This window comes from Poecilia latipinna, unplaced genomic scaffold (genome assembly GCF_001443285.1).
Source record: "Poecilia latipinna isolate Pla-1442-1.1 unplaced genomic scaffold, P_latipinna-1.0 Scaffold17, whole genome shotgun sequence".
In the NCBI taxonomy this organism is placed as follows: Eukaryota; Metazoa; Chordata; class Actinopteri; order Cyprinodontiformes; family Poeciliidae; genus Poecilia; species Poecilia latipinna.
The window spans coordinates 440,645-457,748 of record NW_015112633.1 but is presented as its reverse complement, the minus strand read 5'-3'; the positions used below and the strand labels follow the sequence as shown (position 1 = coordinate 457,748).

At 37.2% G+C, this 17,104-nt stretch overlaps 1 protein-coding gene across 4 annotated transcripts in view; it reads right to left on the bottom strand.

Moving 5' to 3' along the window:
* pard3bb (par-3 family cell polarity regulator beta b) overlaps positions 1-17,104 on the bottom strand; it is a 241,538-nt gene that overhangs the window by 143,862 nt on the left and 80,572 nt on the right. For all 4 annotated transcript variants that reach the window (XM_015034281.1, XM_015034263.1, XM_015034257.1 and 1 more), the window contains 5 exons: positions 14,157-14,265; positions 12,895-13,034; positions 12,682-12,810; positions 2,264-2,455; positions 719-877 (listed from right to left, as the gene is read on the bottom strand). In XM_015034281.1, coding sequence (XP_014889767.1) covers positions 719-877; positions 2,264-2,455; positions 12,682-12,810; positions 12,895-13,034; positions 14,157-14,265 — 729 coding nt within the window. The remainder of the gene's footprint in view (positions 1-718; positions 878-2,263; positions 2,456-12,681; positions 12,811-12,894; positions 13,035-14,156; positions 14,266-17,104) is intronic.

Sequence of the window (17,104 nt, the reverse complement as noted above, 5' to 3'; positions counted from 1 at the left end):
CTCGCCTTCAGAAGTACCTTGAACAGTTCAGCTGACTGTAATTAGGTCTCTGTATTAAAAAAAACAAAAAAAAAACACAGCTGTTCTGTAAAGATACAAAACGGCATCCTGGAAACCAAGGAACACACCACACAGTCCAATCTGAATGAGCCTGAGCATTAATTGACAGATAGACTTGCAGTAGTCACCAAGTGTTTTATGAAAAAAAAAAAAAGATTTTCAGGTAAAAAAGATAAAGTTTATAGAAACTAGAAAGTCTTCACCTCACTTTTGATTGGTTAAAAAGTGGCATAACATGTGGATAACATCTATCAGCCACAGAGCATCAGTCTGTTCAGGAACAACCTGCCCCTTGAAATCTGTTCTGCAGAGACAGTACAGTCTTTTAAATCCTGCTTGAAAACTTTTTTTTTTTTTTTCCACATTGCCTTGACATTCTAGTTCTGCTGGATTCGAATAGAAGCCTTCATGGTGGTGCAGTTGCTATCACTGTGGTCTTGTGCTGGTTTAACGTGAAGTTTCCATGGTCTCCCAGCTTCCTCCCATAGTCCATAAACATAAACATGACTGTTAAGTAAACTAATCACCTCTATCATGTAGTCTCCTCTTTTGTAACCAGTTTTTCAATCACTTTTAGCTAATTGTTTTTAACGAAAGTTCTAAAGCAATTTGACCAAGGTTTTTGCTTATAAGTTAGCTAAACTAAGGGCCAAAGTACCTTTAAATTCCTCAGCACCACCAACTGAATCATCCCTCTAACGTTTCCTTCCTGCGACATCGACCGTCGGAGTGTCTCCATGGCTGCATGGTTGGAGCGTCCCAGCAGTGACTCTCCATTTACGGCGATGAGCTGGTCGTTGATATGCAGCCGCCCGTCCTGCAAACGCACAACATTTTATTTCAGACATATGAATAAGCAAAAAAAACATGAAAATCCAAACCTCAAAGATCAAAACACCAAAAATCTACACCAAAAGATCACATGGCGCAGTATTCTCATGCACACACCCACCCACACTCCCATGACTAAATGACACAACTCAGCCTCCACCACAGTGACCACCACTGTTGGACGTCCCTTAAAGATTAGGCCCAATGCTTTCTATTTAAGTTATAAGGTCTGTGGCACTAACAGCTGCAGTCAGAGTGGTTTAATGTGTATAAATTTGCTTGCCTGTTTGTCTCAGCTGTTTAAGAAGCATCACCTGCTTCCTGATGAGGAAAAGGTCAGAGGTGAACAGAAAAGGAGCAGAAAGCCACAGGGAAGAAGAAACATTTGAAGTGACCCAGTGAGACCATCTGGCAGTCAAATGTTTATTTTCTGCTTTTTATCTCCATGATGTTACGCTTTGATCCTTTAAGCCATAAAGTGTGCCTGTATGCAAGCGAGGCAGTAAGAGACGAACCACATTTACCACTGTAATACGGACCGAGTTAGTTAAGTATTTAGGTAAAGCGTCTCACCTTGAAAGTTTTCACACCTTGTCACACTACAACCACAAACTTAAGTGAATCGAATCAGGATTTTATTTCAGAAAGCAACATAAAGCTATAGATAAACATGAAGAGGAAGGAAAATCAATCTCACCAAGTCACTACTTTCTATAAGCACTTGCAATAATAGCTACAGCTCTTTCAACTTTGTCTCTATCGGCTTGCAAAAGGGCTCAAGTTTAGTCACACTAGAAAAAGAGTAACTTTGAAGTGTTATCATGAGTTCACAATTGAATTTGGGTCTTGACTTTGACTGGGCCATATTCAAAGAATTTGCTTTGACCTAACCTTCCTATTAGCTCTGCCTTTATGTTTAGAGTTATTGTCCTGCAGGAAGATGCCCTGTGTCCCAGCGTCAAGGATCCACCATGATTGGAACATTGTTTTATAACCTAACCCTGCTTTTAAATTTCTCCACAGCTGTTCCCCTAACCCGTCCGCTGTGTTCCTTGTGTTTCATTTTACTGTTTCTCTAAGGTTTTTTGCACGGCTACATGTGAACTCTGGTTAACATTTAATAAAAAGGATAGTAACTCTGCACTCAATTTTACTTAGATTTTTGAAAAGCATGTAATCTTTTATTTCACTCCCCCTCTTAGCGCTATTTTTTGCTTGTTGATCACAAAATACCAAAAATATGTTGTTGTTATATGACAGAATGTGAAAATCTCAAGGGTGTACAATTACACAAACAACACTGTTGCAAGGCATCTTAAACTGAAATATAATAAATGGCTTTAAATTGTGTTTTTGATTAACTGCATGTCACCTTGTATGCAGCTCCTCCATGAATGATGGATTTGATGAAAATTCCCAGATCCTCTCCCGTCTCCCTGGACTTGTTTCCCTTCAGGCTGATGCCAAGTCCCGCCGAGCCCGTGTCATTGAGGGGAACCTCAAACATCAGCTGCTCCTTCCCGTTCTCCAAAACCACGCCACGCAAACGAGACAACTCGTCTTTCTAGGGGGGGAAAAAAAGAAGAAAAAGATCCTGCAGATCAGGTGAGATGCATTAATGATGTGAGGAGATGGCTGAAAACTGGGTGACAGAGTTCATCTTATTGGATGTGAATAGTCTCCAAAAGCTAAACTAAAAGCTTTTCCATTTTCGAGAAAGAAGCGCAGGGTGCTTTTCAGCTAAATTTCTCTATGACTAAAAAATGGTCTGAAGAAAAACAAGTCTAAAGAAGAGAAAAGCCATTTGGACTGTCTGCTTTTATGCACCAATTTCTCCCTCTCTCAGCACAGCAATATCAATAAAAGTTCTGCATTTTACAAGAGGTAATTGAAGAATACAGCCAACACAGAGAGACTGAAGGACAAAAGCAGAGGAGAATATAAAAGAGAGCAATTGTAAACCTGACAAAAAAGAAGAAAAGAACCATAGATGGATTGTTGAGGTAAAAAAAAAAAAAAAAAAAAAAAAAAAAACAGCCAAACAAAAAGATGGTGAAAAACACCATATCATTAGGGCAGCTGTATGGCAGTAATCACCAAGTGTGGGACACATTTAGAGGAAAAAATAATCTAAACAAAGAGAGTGTCCAAATGAAAGTGTGTGTTTGAAGCCTGTGATGGCTCAGCAGGAGAGCTGCCATGGTTTCAGCTCATGTGGAATATTACTTTTCAGTAATATTCTACTTTAATGAATGGGTCTGCATCTTGTTTGTATTTGGGAGTTTTCAAGTAAATCAGTTGACATTTGACAGTGGAATGTTTTCCCTCCCTCCACATTGTGTAAAAACTAATATCCAAATGAGAAAGAAATGATATCCATGCTAACATGGTCATTTTCCAAATATCATTTGGCCCCGAGACCTCCGAACTGGTATTGTGTTCTAGGTCGCAGTCCCGCTGGATAACTAAGAATGCTGGAGCTAAGGTCACAAACACATAGCTGGAAATAAATGTTTCACAGAATATCAAATATCTATAATAAATATCCATTTGTCCACACGAGTTTAAAAATAAAGCATATAAGCTGTTGTAGCACAAGAACATTTTTCCCATGACAGTGAATTTGCATTGTGTGCTTAAATTTATTTTTTACTCATTCTGGCTTCATTTTTGCTTTACAAATATTACATGATTGAGTCTGTGGTGTGTAATTGTGCAACTGAAGGTAGATCTTCTTGATTTTAAAATGATAATTTTTGCATTAAAGTATATTAACTTTGCACAGCTTGTTGAACTCTTGTCTATATCCTTTACTTATTTAATAACATGATGGCGATATCCCTCTGTACTTTCAGTTCAGAGGGAGGTCTAATTGGTTTGACCAACAGAAGGAGTAATAATTAATTTAATATTGTTTTATTTAGATAATCAAACAATTTGAGAATAACAAACATGAATACAGAAGTTGCAACATATTTGTTATACTGAACAAAGCAATGCATTTATGTTTTCTTTAATTTAATCTAAATTCCTGCAGCTGTAGATTTGTCAGTCTCACAGACTGTCAATATCCGTTTATGTAGCTGTCAATAAAAATGGATGAATGCAGTGTGTGTATGAGAGTGTGCATTTTTGTGGGTCATGAGTGTTAGGTTTAAACACTGCTGTTTGCCTGTGGGGATTGTAGGTTTAACAGCGTTAAGCCGACATAAAGTCCTCAGCTCTGCAGAAAACTGTTTTCCCTGCTGGAAGAATAACTGACTGTCCAGACCCGATAGGAAGCCCCCCGCCCTTGGAAAAAAAAAAAAAAAAAGAAAAAAAAAAACTGGTGGAGAATGTTAGCCATGTTCAGCTTATAATTGCAGTGAAAACGCTTTCACTGCCTGAAACTTTTTTACATCAATTTTATTTGTTTTCTGACACTTTTATTTGGTTTTACTCCCGCCCTCCGTCATGATTTTAATTTCTCTTAAGCTTCAGAGATAACAAATGCTAGAGCAAATTCAACTTAAGCAGTGGTACTCAGAAGAGCTTACATGGCTTCCCTTCACATGCAAATACATGTTTGGCTGATAAAAATCTATTTGAAAACAGCAACTGAGCTTTAATAACATATATATATATATATATATATATATATATATATATATATTTTATTTATTTTTTTAACTATAATTTTGTGGGAAATACTTCAGACCTGTCTATTTTTCAGAAGTCTCTGCAGTAAAACAACTTGGTTTGACTTAGCATTGACCTTAAACAAGTCTTTGTTTTTCATGGAACATTACACAAGCACAACATACAAACCTTTAACTCACACAACACTTTCATAAAACATTTCTATTATTCCAGCTATACAGCTGTGATAGGAACACATTTTCTGTGTAATGATGAAAGCACAAACTCCAGTGAGCCTCTGTATTTCTGTTTCCATTCGTGGCTATAAAAGGTGTTTGATTCTTTGCTACATTAACTCTATCAAATCCACCCAATGACAGAAAAAGCCGTTTGCACAGATGAACCTTCTCGTGCAGGTCGTTTAACATTTAAATGGGTTTGCCACAATGATAGATCTACAGGAGGCCACGCTATCAAAGAGACAGCTCAGTCGGTGAGTGAGTTTTATTAAACAGAGCCAGAAAATGTGCAGGAGAGAATGATGGAAGGACGCATTATGTGGAAATGAGTGAGAACACTCAACTACTTCACCTACATCACCTTTACAGGAGAAATGAAGTGTGAGATGGAGAGAGACATAGAGAAAGACTGGATGACATGAGAAATAAGAAGAATAATGATCATAATTTGAGTTGTCAGGATAACATAAGGGGTCTACTTAAACATAGTTTTGCCATGGTATTTGATAAAATGACAATGCTAAAAGCTGCATTGCTATGGTTCATGGTCCAAAGGTCCAGGAACCATAATACAGTAAAAATAACCAGCTTGGACCATGTCAACATGGACCAAAATCTCGGAGGAATGTTTTTGATTCCACACTGAATTGAGGAAGATCTGAGGGCAAAAGGTGGTCTGAAGCAGTACTAGAAAGGTGTTCAAACGTGTGGTGAGTGTATATTATTTCTGACCTTTCAACACCATCTCCCAGAAGAAGTGTCTCTGGGAAGAGGGCTGTCTGAATTTCCTTCCTGGACTTGCTAACTCTCTGACCCAATCTTGAACTAAGCAGAACATAACAGCTTCCCATTTCTGAAAATTACTGTCCAATCACTGACCACGTGGGACGAGTTCACAAATTGAAATCCCATCAATAGTTTCTCGAAATGGCCGGAGTAGTAATGTTACATCGTTTCACTGTTGCAACAAAGCATCTGCAGTCCTACAGAGGCTGGACGACGAAATGAAATTACATGTTAAAAATGAAAGGCTTCTGATGTTAGTGGAGAATGCTGTCATGATGCTGCAAGACCAGTTTCTGCATTCTACAAAACGACACATTAAAGGCTGTGCAGAATGACAAGTTGGACTCCAAAATGGTGCAAAGTGTTTGCAATTGGACAACAAGCGTAGTAGGGCAGAGTTGTGAGAAAAACAAAATGTCCTTAAAAGACCAATGGATTCTGCTGTAAAAAGCACAGGCAAATGCAGTTGTTACAATCTCAAAACCACAGGCTTTGTGCAATTGAATGAAAACTGCCATATGAAGGGCTAATTATAATTGTAATATTTAAGCATTTATTGTTACCCAAAAGGCTGATATGCAGTCTTCAAACACAACCTGTTGTGTAGCAGCAACCACAGCCAGCTAGACACTATTCGAAGAGGCTGACCATTTTCCTTCACTTTAAAATTCCCCTTTAAGAAGATTCCTCAAGGTGAGGTCAGGCGAGGTGAGGAAAGAGGTTCATCTCATTGTACTTTAAGGTCTTTACTGGCTTGCTTTGATGCATGTAATTGAACGTTGTCGAGAATAAAAAGTATGCCTTCTTGAGCAATGCTGACAACAGATTGAAGGAAGTGTCTTCTAAATCACAGACAATATGACTGGGAGTTGATTGGAGTTAATTTTAAATCCAAATTGATCCAACTAGCTCATCATTGAAGTATATTTTTCTGTTTTTGTCCCTGTCCACAAGGAACAACTTAAAGCAAAGCTGCGTCTTTATCTCTAAGAATAACAGCAGCATTGTGAAATATCCAAGCTGATCCCCCGAGGTGTGCAGTCAAACCTGACGTTGGTGACCGTTAGCGTCTCTCCTGTGGTCAGCGCTTTAACACACAACAGCGATGTTGGACGATAAGAGGATGAAGGAGCTGAAAGGCCCTTGATAAACAGCAGAAAGACGTGAGATGAGACAGAAAACCACAGAAGAGAGATGTGATACCCTTCTTGACTGCTCTCCACTGGGATGATGGCAGCTCCTGCAGAGACACCAAGCTGCCAAGTGTGTGAATGTGTGTGTGTGTCTGTGTATAAACAGGTCTCAGAGTGGTGTAACAGATGGGGGATCTACTGTAGTGACTGTGAGGTCACACTGGTGACAGTATCAGTGTGATGCACTCTCTCATACGCACAAAGAAACAACAGACTGACGGGAAGAAGCACACCAATGCACAGGCTTGCTTGTAGTGATGGATGAGGCTTAATCAGAGTAAAGAAACCGTTCAATACAGTTGCTTTGTTAAGAACATGCTCTGTCACCAGTTACTAACTGTTTACTGATTTCATGCTGATGCAAGTGTGAGGAACATCTGGCACCAAAAAGCCTTTTTTTTTTCTCCTTTTGCTAAAAAAGGGACAGAGAGAAGCATAGAAGGGCAGAATAGGAGGTCAAAAGATGACTAACAAAAAGCCCATAGAAAACAAATTTACACATTTTTGCATACTAATTAAAAAGCAAAACAGAGCTGTAGAAAATAATATTTATTATCTTATAATAAATGTATAATACTTATGTCTTTGTGATCATGTCAGGAGATTTCAAAATTGAAACAGACCTACTGGAATGGGTCAAACCAGTAATGGTCAAATTCAAAATACAGAAAACATCTTTTTTGCTTTGTAAAAGAACAAAATATCAGCATTTGATCACTGGATTGGTTTATACTATTGAGTTTTGGATGGATCGACACCAGACAGTACTAACTAGATATGTTTTTTTTTTTTTTTTTTAAGTGACTGAATTTTCAATGCTCTTTGATCCATTTGAGACAATAGAACATTTGGTGGTTTTATTTTAAGTCTTTACGTTGGAAATGACAAGATGATAAATTTTAGTCAAAGCAATCCCTGTAGTGGAGCGATTAAGGTCACAAACGGGACATTATAGACATAAACGTCACTGTACTTTATAAGGTAAATAAAGAATAAATTAATGAATATTTGTAATCATTTTTGGGGTGTTTTTTTATTTTATTTATTTATTTTTTGATTAATCTTATGTATTTTTAGGTGCCATTATATTTGTTTGATTGACGACAGATGAAATTTTGCCTGCAACACCGCACAGAAAGTTCATTAACGTGAACTGACCCCGTAGGAATATAAAACATATAAGAGGGGAGAAAAAAGGACGTTTGAATTATTTGCAGGCAGAAAAGAGGATATTTGTGTCGAACATTAGTTCCGAACCACTAGCCAACTCAGCAGGCATATCTCTGCTCATATGCAAAGAAAATCACTGCAGAAAAAACGGTTTCACACTGTATAAACGAGCAAGTGTGCGAGTTTGTGATGTGTTTAGCCTGCACACAGAGAGCCAGCACAGCATGATGTATACTTGCTATACCGTGGACTGTGTATGAATATGCTGTAAGTCACAGATCGGCAAACTGAGTGAGAGCCTGTGTGCATGTAGAGGTGGTGTAACGTCTTTGTTCTACAGCGAGTGTAGACATTAGCTGACAACACCAGATGGTCGGCTAAAATGAGACAACGGAAGAGGGGGAGGAGAAGGAAGACGAGATCATTCCATCATTTCCGCGACATTCTTCTTCTGCTTCCCTCCCGCATAAACACAAACAAACGGGTACAAATGCGAAGAAAGCAGAAGAGCTTATATTCGTGTTTAAAGTCTGTAGGATCAGGCTTTAAAAGTGCTTGTATTTTCATTCTGTTTGTAATAATCAGCAATGTTACAAATGTTATAAGAGTTAATGAAGACACAAAAACACACAAAACAGCTTCAATAAAGCCTCTAAATTATCACCACTAAAATGTACACATAGCTCAATAATTATAGTAATAGGTACCAAAGGAGATATTTTAATTTTTAAATACAGGCTGTATAAGTTAACAGCAAAACCTCTGAGCTTGTTGAGAAAAAATGTTGATTGTGTAACTGTGCAGACCTTTAAGTATTTATATTGCCGAAACATCTTTTCAGCTTGCCACATGCTGACTTATCAGCCTTCACCCACTGTTTTCCAAATTATCCAGATTTGAGGAAAGTTCTTCATATGAGCCCATGGATTTTCTGCCAAATTTAGTTCAGGGCTTTCATAAAATATAATTTTCTCCAGGTGAGGCTAAAATTGCTCTTCATCTCCAGCTCTCTAACTGATACTTTAAAGCTTTGGGTCAAAATTGACTGGTATCTGCAACTAATTTAAACTTTATTTACTCGAGAGGAAAGAAGACCCGCACTATGATGCTGCCACCACCCTGTCTCCCTGAGTATGTTCTTCTTTTGATAATGTGTTGTTTTGAATGCCAAATGTACATCTATGTGTTCAAAATGTTCCAGTTTGGTTTCATTATACAAGGTTTTGTCTTGCAACTATATCTTTTGGATCAGACAAATAAAGAAAGCGTGAAATTGTTATCAAATGCAGAATGTAAATCTGGTATAATTATCAGACTTATGGCAGAATCTCTGACTAATTTCTGCTACATCTTCCATTTTGTATTTATGAAAAATAGATTGTGTATGTGTAAAAAATGTGTTTGTCCTGGGACAGGTTTCTCTGTGACTGACGGCTGATGTGGATGCAAATAGAGTTTGTGTTTCAAAAAGCATGTGTTTAAGATTGTACAAATTAACCTAATACAACCAGGTTATTATATTATTTATTTATTTTTTTATTTTTTAGTCTACTGAATGTTCATGTCAGGAACCACAGCAAACTTATGCAAATATCCTTCAACAGAAACTTCAGAAACAGACAACAGGAACTTAGAACAATGCTTTACCCATGAGGCAGAGTGAGCTGTAAAGTTTTCTGAGAAAGGCAACACTCTGACATTCCAGGAAAATATGTCTACTATAAACAAAGAGTAAATACAAGACATGGTGGTCTATACAAAAACAACAGCTAAGGCTTGCAGCACTCCAGCATTGCTTGCCAATTAGTTTTATAGTATTTGGTGAACTGAAATGAAGAATCAGAGTTGAAAAAAATCTGACGTTTTGTGTATACACCCAAAAAATGCATCGTTGGCCTTCACAGGCAGCAAACTATCCAAGAGTTCAGACATGCACACGCGATCAAATCCTGGATACATTAACAAATTATCCTAAATGTTAACACATGCTCGCACCCTAACACTTCACTGCTTTTCCTGTCTGCAGACACAGAGTTTCCTATGGGGCTCAGAGTCACATGCACATGTCTGTGTTTGGTCGCCTGGCAGCCGCTGAGGAAACATCAGTCGACAGGAGCGGAAAGAGGCACAAAGGGAAGAGGCATAGAGAGCAACGTAAAAACAGAATAAGACACATTGAGGAAGAGGAAACATAAACCACAGACGGGTAAAGAGAGGAGCAAATTTAATTCTCCTAATCAAAATGTGCCCCTAAAAGTTTTGAAAAATAAAACAATTTTTTATTGAATATCATATTCTGCAAGTGTGGGGGAGCAGAACAAAAAAAATTACAGTGGAAAGTTGTGGAAATCTGTGACAATTAGCATTTTTTTTTTTTTTTTTTGTGATGGTAAAGTCATCCAGTTTCATTTTTTAAAAAAAGCGTCCAGGGAAGGGAACCCTTTATTGATCTTTTATTTATTTTTATTTTTGCTCCTGAGCAAAGAAATAAATGATTTTCACTTTTATTTTAAAGTGAAGAAAGACTATCAACAGCTAAAACAAACAAAAAATAAATAAAAAATCCAGAAAAGCAAGTGTCATTGAGTGAAATAAAAATCTGATCCCACGGGAAACATGTCATGACACGCATCACAACTGTAAATAGTCAAGTTTCCAAATGTAGCCATCTTTGACAGAGATTTCCACCCAATCCCACAATAAGACTAAGGCTGTTTGAGGTCACCATGTAATGTCACAAAGCCAAACTAAAATTGTTAGGTTTTACTGGCTTTCTATATTTGTTTGAAGAATTAGTAAGATGTTCACATTTAAGACAGAAATGGAATTTCCCAGTTTGAAGTTGGAAAAACCTCTAACAAATTGCAAATCTGAAATAAGAGGTGACTTCTTTTTGTTGTCATTTTTTTTAACCTGACATTAAAATATGGCAGCCTCAAAACATAATGTTCCCATTTCCATGTGTTACCAGTGGAAGATCTCGCTTCTCTATGTTCTCTTTGTAAACATGGTAGGACGAGTTTAAAGACCTCAATTATAGTGTCATCTAACCGCAGAACTTTCTCCAAAACCTTTAGTGAGTGATTCAGATGTTTACTGACTCCAGGAAGGTCTTTACATTGTTAAGGAAGATTTTTCTAAATTAGTTAATTTTGGAAAAAGTTTGGCTGTTTCTCTCTTCCTTTATGATCCCGGGTTGTGTCGCGACGGCCACGTGTTGGCACAGAGAAAAACAATGCGTGTTGACATCACAGAATTACAGCGTTTAATCAAATAGAAGACAACACATAAAATTACAACAGAACAGAAAAACAGAGGCATGCATTCATTTACCTGACATAAATGGAAAGAATAAGAAGGAAAGAAAGAAAGAAAAGCAAAGACGTGCAAAGATGTCTTTGGAGAATTGCAAAAGCAAATCTAATTTTTTTACTTCTGTTTAGAAAGTTTTATAGTGAAGGCGTATTCTTATCTTTAATTTATTCAAATAAGGCGTATCTTTGCTCATCCAACCAGGAGCTATCTCTGACCCTTTATCTGAAGCCAGGAACCCCTGTTGTGTTTACGGCTTTTCACAGATGAGTGTGAAAAGCTACAACTTCCACTGTATTGTTTTCCCACAGACAAAAGGCAGTTCAAACGATCCTAGCATACCATCTGCTGTAACTACAGGTAAAATAAAGGTCAAAAAGCCAGAATACGTTACTGATTTTAAAACTACAATTAGGCTATTTGAACCAAGACATGTTAAGTTTTAAAACTAGCTTATTTTAAATTTATTTTCTTAACAACATGCTTCTTCTTTAGCAGATTCCCATGAGGATATTGGATCTGAAGCTGGGAGTGATTGATGGTAAATTCATATTTCTTCAATTTCTCCAAATATTTATACAAATATCAGTCACCTCTCCAAACTTCTTTCTCGTGGTTTCGGAGTCCATTCCAGCCTTGTTCAAAAGCCCAATCTTGTCCTTGAGATCATCTGAAGTCTCTTTGATCGTTCACATGGTACCAGGGGGTTTTTAATGGAAAGAAATTGATTTTATGGACAGATGTGCTTTATTTCCATAACGAGATGAAATAATTGATTAACTGATTGATCAGTGTGCCACATGGCCAATCTGTTGGAGCATGAATTCTGGCTCATCTGGAGGGAATCAAATACTTATTTAACTCGATGACACAAATCAGATTTTAACCTTTATGTATTTTCTTTGGACTTTGGATTTATTATTTGGCTTCCCACATAATATAATGATACCATTGTGAGGGAAAGACAGGTAAAGAGAAAACTATCACTAACATAGAAATGTAATTTTATAATTGGTGAATTAAAATAAAAGGAGCACAAGGCTACATCTTTGGTTTTTTTTTGTTTGTTTTTTACCAAAGGGTGAGAAATTAAAGATGTAAAAAAGCTGTTTGTTAGTGCAAGAACTGTTTCTGATATGAAAAGTCAGAAAAGCGAGGAAAATAAAACCAGTGGGAAAAAAAAGATGTTTTTTGAGAATATTAGAACAAAATTTAGTATAAAGTGAAAACATCTGCAGAAAGAAATCGGATCTGAAGAAATATTCTAACCCTTACAAAGAGATGTGTCCATAGCAGGATAAAGCAGTGGTACATTACTGCAGAATCAAGCCAAATTTATTCGAAAATTAAAATTAAACAAAATTACTGGAGTGAATAAGACACTAGAGCCTTTCAATCAACTGGTGATTCTTCAAGCCAACAGAAAATCTAGTTCTGCTTGCTGCCATTTTAACACTGGGACTGGTTCTTACCATTTCTCTGGGCAGGAACATCTCATCCTGCCGCAAAACCACCAGGGACACAGTCTCTCCCTGACGAGTGCTGCGGAGCATACACACCAGCTCCTCCTGGCCCACCCCGGTGATATCCACACCGTTTACCTATGCACACACACATATAAGAAACTTGTCTCCAGCAGATTTGTAGAGGTATAACAAAAACTGTTTGGGTAAGCTTCGCTGTACCTCCAGTATGCGGTCTCCAGACTGAAGCCGACCATCTTTGACAGCAGCTCCTCGTGGCAGAATGTTTTTGACTAGAATAGGACCCGGGCCGTGGACTGAGGAATCCCTGGTTACGACAGTAAATCCAAGACCTTCTGAACCTACAATCACATCCACAGAGACATGCAGAAATCTGAGCTTTTCTCCAAAGGTCTGAATATATTTCAAGAGGATTTTAAGGTGAAAATCTGATTTCAATGTCCCACACACAGGTACTTTATTCTGAGAGCTTAGGTGCAGTGTTGTTGACTCAGCTCCTGACTCCATATAATGTACTATGTGTGTGCTAACTTTAAGTATTGGAAGATTGAGTATGTTGCTTTAAATCCTTTAGATGCAGGTGCAGCAACACATCTGCAAGCATTAAGGGGGTTCAGGAGAAGGTCAGAAAGGACAGCATGAAGAAAGAACTAGAAGGAAGGAAGGAGGAAACCAGGAAGGAAGGACAAATAGATGAACAGATAGACGGAGAAAAGGAAGGAGGTGGATGAAAGAAAAAAAAAAGAGGGTTCAGGTACAGGTCACAAAGGATGAGAAGAAGACAAGAGTCCAAGTGAAATCAATGATACACATTGGAAACATAGAGGCAATGTTCTGGAAAAGAAGAAGATAAAGACGAAAAGCTTAATCAGAGAAAATATGTCCACATATAAATGTGTATGAAAGGTCTCACACACATGGCTGTGAGAACAGAAAAAAAAACATTGCACGCAGACACAGGGACTGGCTGTGTGGTTTATAGACCTCATTAAGTCTGGTCTCTTTAGCAGAGCCAAGTCAGCAGTTTGGGCCGCTATGAATTCATATCAGCAGAAATGAACAGATCAATAAAGACTTAATAGACCCTGAAGAGAAGGAATGTGGAAGATGGAGAGAGGAAAGCGACTTTGCCTGATAGGTTTACAGAAACAGGAACAAATCCATATGAACTGGTAAGGCAAACACCACGCCAAGAAACAAATTAAAGATTTACAGTTTTAAATAAATGTAACTAAAATGAAAAAGGCAAATCCCACAAACCAAGGAGCAACATTAAATGCTGAATGTTTAACTGAAAACGGCCTATAACAATTTAGTATCACTGCAGGATCTTAACGCAGTGAATTTAGATAAGTTTATACTTTCACCCACTCCCGTGAATATATAAAACAAATGTTTTAACATTAAGCTTCATGCTGTAATGTTTTGTACATATTAAAAAAATAAACAAAGATGCTTCCAACCTTTCTTTAAGTCGATCCACAGCCTCCGCCCTCCTCTTTTATTGGACACCAAGCTGGAGAGCGCCGGACTTTTCCTGTGGAGAGGGCTGTCACCTCTCTCCTTTGGACTCTACATTAAGAACATGCAGCTTTTAGGAGAGTTTCAAACAAAATACATATAACAGTAACGCTTTAATGTAAGAAATGTATTAAAAATGAAAAAAGGTTTCTGCAGGTTTTGTCAACTCAAACTTAAGGTTTTTAAGACCTTTTTCAAACCATCATGAATAAAATATAAGACCTGTGTCACGACCAAAATGTACAAAACAATATTGCATTTTTTATGTAGTAGTCGAGTTAGAAAAGGCGAATGTCGTCCAGCCAATTGGCAATAACTTACACTTACCAATGATAAATGCAAAAAAAGCTAGCCAGCTAGATAGTGAGGGTTTGTTAGTAGCTACTTAGCAATCGCCTCAACCACAAAAAGTGATGATGATGATGATGATATCTGCATGCAGCTCAAACTTTTGCCTTACAGAAAAGTCCCATGAGAAAACTAAACTACATAGAACATACAAGAATAAATTGTTCTGCCACAACAAAATTTAGACTTGTGATATATAAGGTCAACTTACATATTTCCTAATAAATTTAAAACATTTTAAGGACCTAATTCTTCAAATGCACAAATTTAAGACTTTTTAAGCCTTTGTAAGGATGTGCGAACACCCAGAGTTAGAAGCTATTCTTCAAAAGCCCTCCTTTAATCATGAGATGTAGGTCTGCCAGGAACCGGAAGTGCCAAGAAAGACTTTTTTGTTTATCTGCACAAAACACCCTGGATGTTCTGGATCATAATCATTTTTTAAAGGGTAAAACATCCAACATTTAACAACTTAACATTCTCTTCTCGTTTTAAAAGCATACATATAAAAAATCCGTATGATTTAATAGGAGATATTTCTGCTGTGGTCAGACTTTACATATGGAACCTGTGAAAACTGGCTAGATGAATGGAAGGAATGGATTCTGTCTTTTCTCCTCCCTTACTGGAAACAGAATAAACTTCTGGACTTTTCCAGACAGTTTATGACAAAGTAATTTAATAAATATATCAAATATGATGGCTAAAATAAAAATTAAAAGAAAAGAAAATGTGTATCTCTTCAAACTGTTTATAGAACTGTACAGAGTTCCTGCATGACCAACAAAACTTATTTTTAATAAACTAAGATAATAAGCTGTTGCTAAGAAACTGTTCCCTCTAAGCCAGTTGTTTTTCAAATGTCAGCCAAGTAACCATAGTGACGTTGACGACATGGCTACATGTGTTCGGGTTTTATAAGGTTTTTAGCTCTAGGAAGAAGGTGGACATAAGGTAAAAATAAAGTGGAACTTATTGCTTTTTAAAGCCACAGGAAAAGAATGAAAAACAAATAAAGTATAATAAAAAATACAGAGCTTAGAGAGATGTACTAAAACTTAGATCATGAACATTACATGATGGTGGCTGGAAACAGACCTGATGAAGGTGTTTTATCTTGGTATGAATGCATGTTGTTTGATTTCTGTGCTGTCTGGTTGTTGGTAAGTGATCTATTGTAATTTACTGGATGTTAAAACTATAGTGTCATATCCGTTTAATGTTGTTGAGTCATTTTTACAGCATATTTGAGTGTTTTTAGTATAACTGAAGCACAACTCACACTAACCGCTTCAAGAATAGGAGTTTCTTCTACAAGACGTGGAGCTGAATTCTCAGGAGGTTTAAACACAGGTTTGGCTTTGACTGGTGGCGGTGGATCTTTGGCCTTGGTGACACGAGGGCTGCTGTTCGGAGCCGTACTGTTGACACACAGCTGACTGATCAGACTTTTCTCATATCGCTCTCTGTTTGACGAGGACACGACTTCCAAACGAACAAGCGGGGACCGCATCGCCTGACGAAAAATGTCCTGAGATCTGCAAGGAAAAAGAGGGAAAAGATAAAGCAAAATAAAAAAAAATGTTCAGTTTAGTGAACGAGGTTTTTTAGAGAAAGCAAATGCAGTTAGCAGATGCAATGATAATTTCATCATTCATAATAACATCCAAAGAGTACTTATCAGTTTCAGATTAATTAATTATACTGTGGGAGGGCATAACTCAATTAGGAGAAAAATAGAGATATAGTTAATAAATCTGATTACACATGATTAATTTAAAGTATATCCCAGATCCTTAGTACTTAAAACTTTAAGAAGTTTGATTTCTAACAACTACAAGACAGAATATCAAAGAAAACGATAGTTTTAGACACTGATCCCTTACTATTCTTCTGAAACATCATCATTGTGTGTGTAAAAGCTTTCCTTTTCCTCCAGTTGAATTAGTAATGGCTATTTGCAGCGTTTTTCTTTTTATCACCTTCTCCGAGCTCAAAACCAGACAGTTCAGGAAGCATAGAGCCACAACACCTGGACACACAGCCATTAGAAACTCATAAAGAATGAGAAAGATCATTTTGCAGGGAATTAATTTAGATCAGATCATGCTAAGCAAGTTACAGGCACTACGGTGTCAGGAGCAATTGGTAATCAGCATCATTCACCTCAGATAAGCAATGGACTAAATCCAGTTAATTAAAATTTCATTTGATTACACTCCTGTTGTTTTCCGAATAGTTTATGATGATTAGAGTTGACTTTGTTTAAAAGTCAGAAATGAAAAATTCCTCCATGAATTTGATGGAAAAAAGTGAAACAGTAAAACTTTGGAAAATTGACAATTAATCTAATGTAAACTACGATGTCATTATGTATATTTACATTAAGAGTACAGTTACTTTAGCATAATGAAAAATCAAGTGTATTAAGGCAATGCTTTGCCTTGTAAATATAATCTGTGTTAAGACATCATTATGGACAATCCATACAGTGTATCAACTTAAACATTACCCTGTGACAGAGTTCTGTTCTAACGCAAAG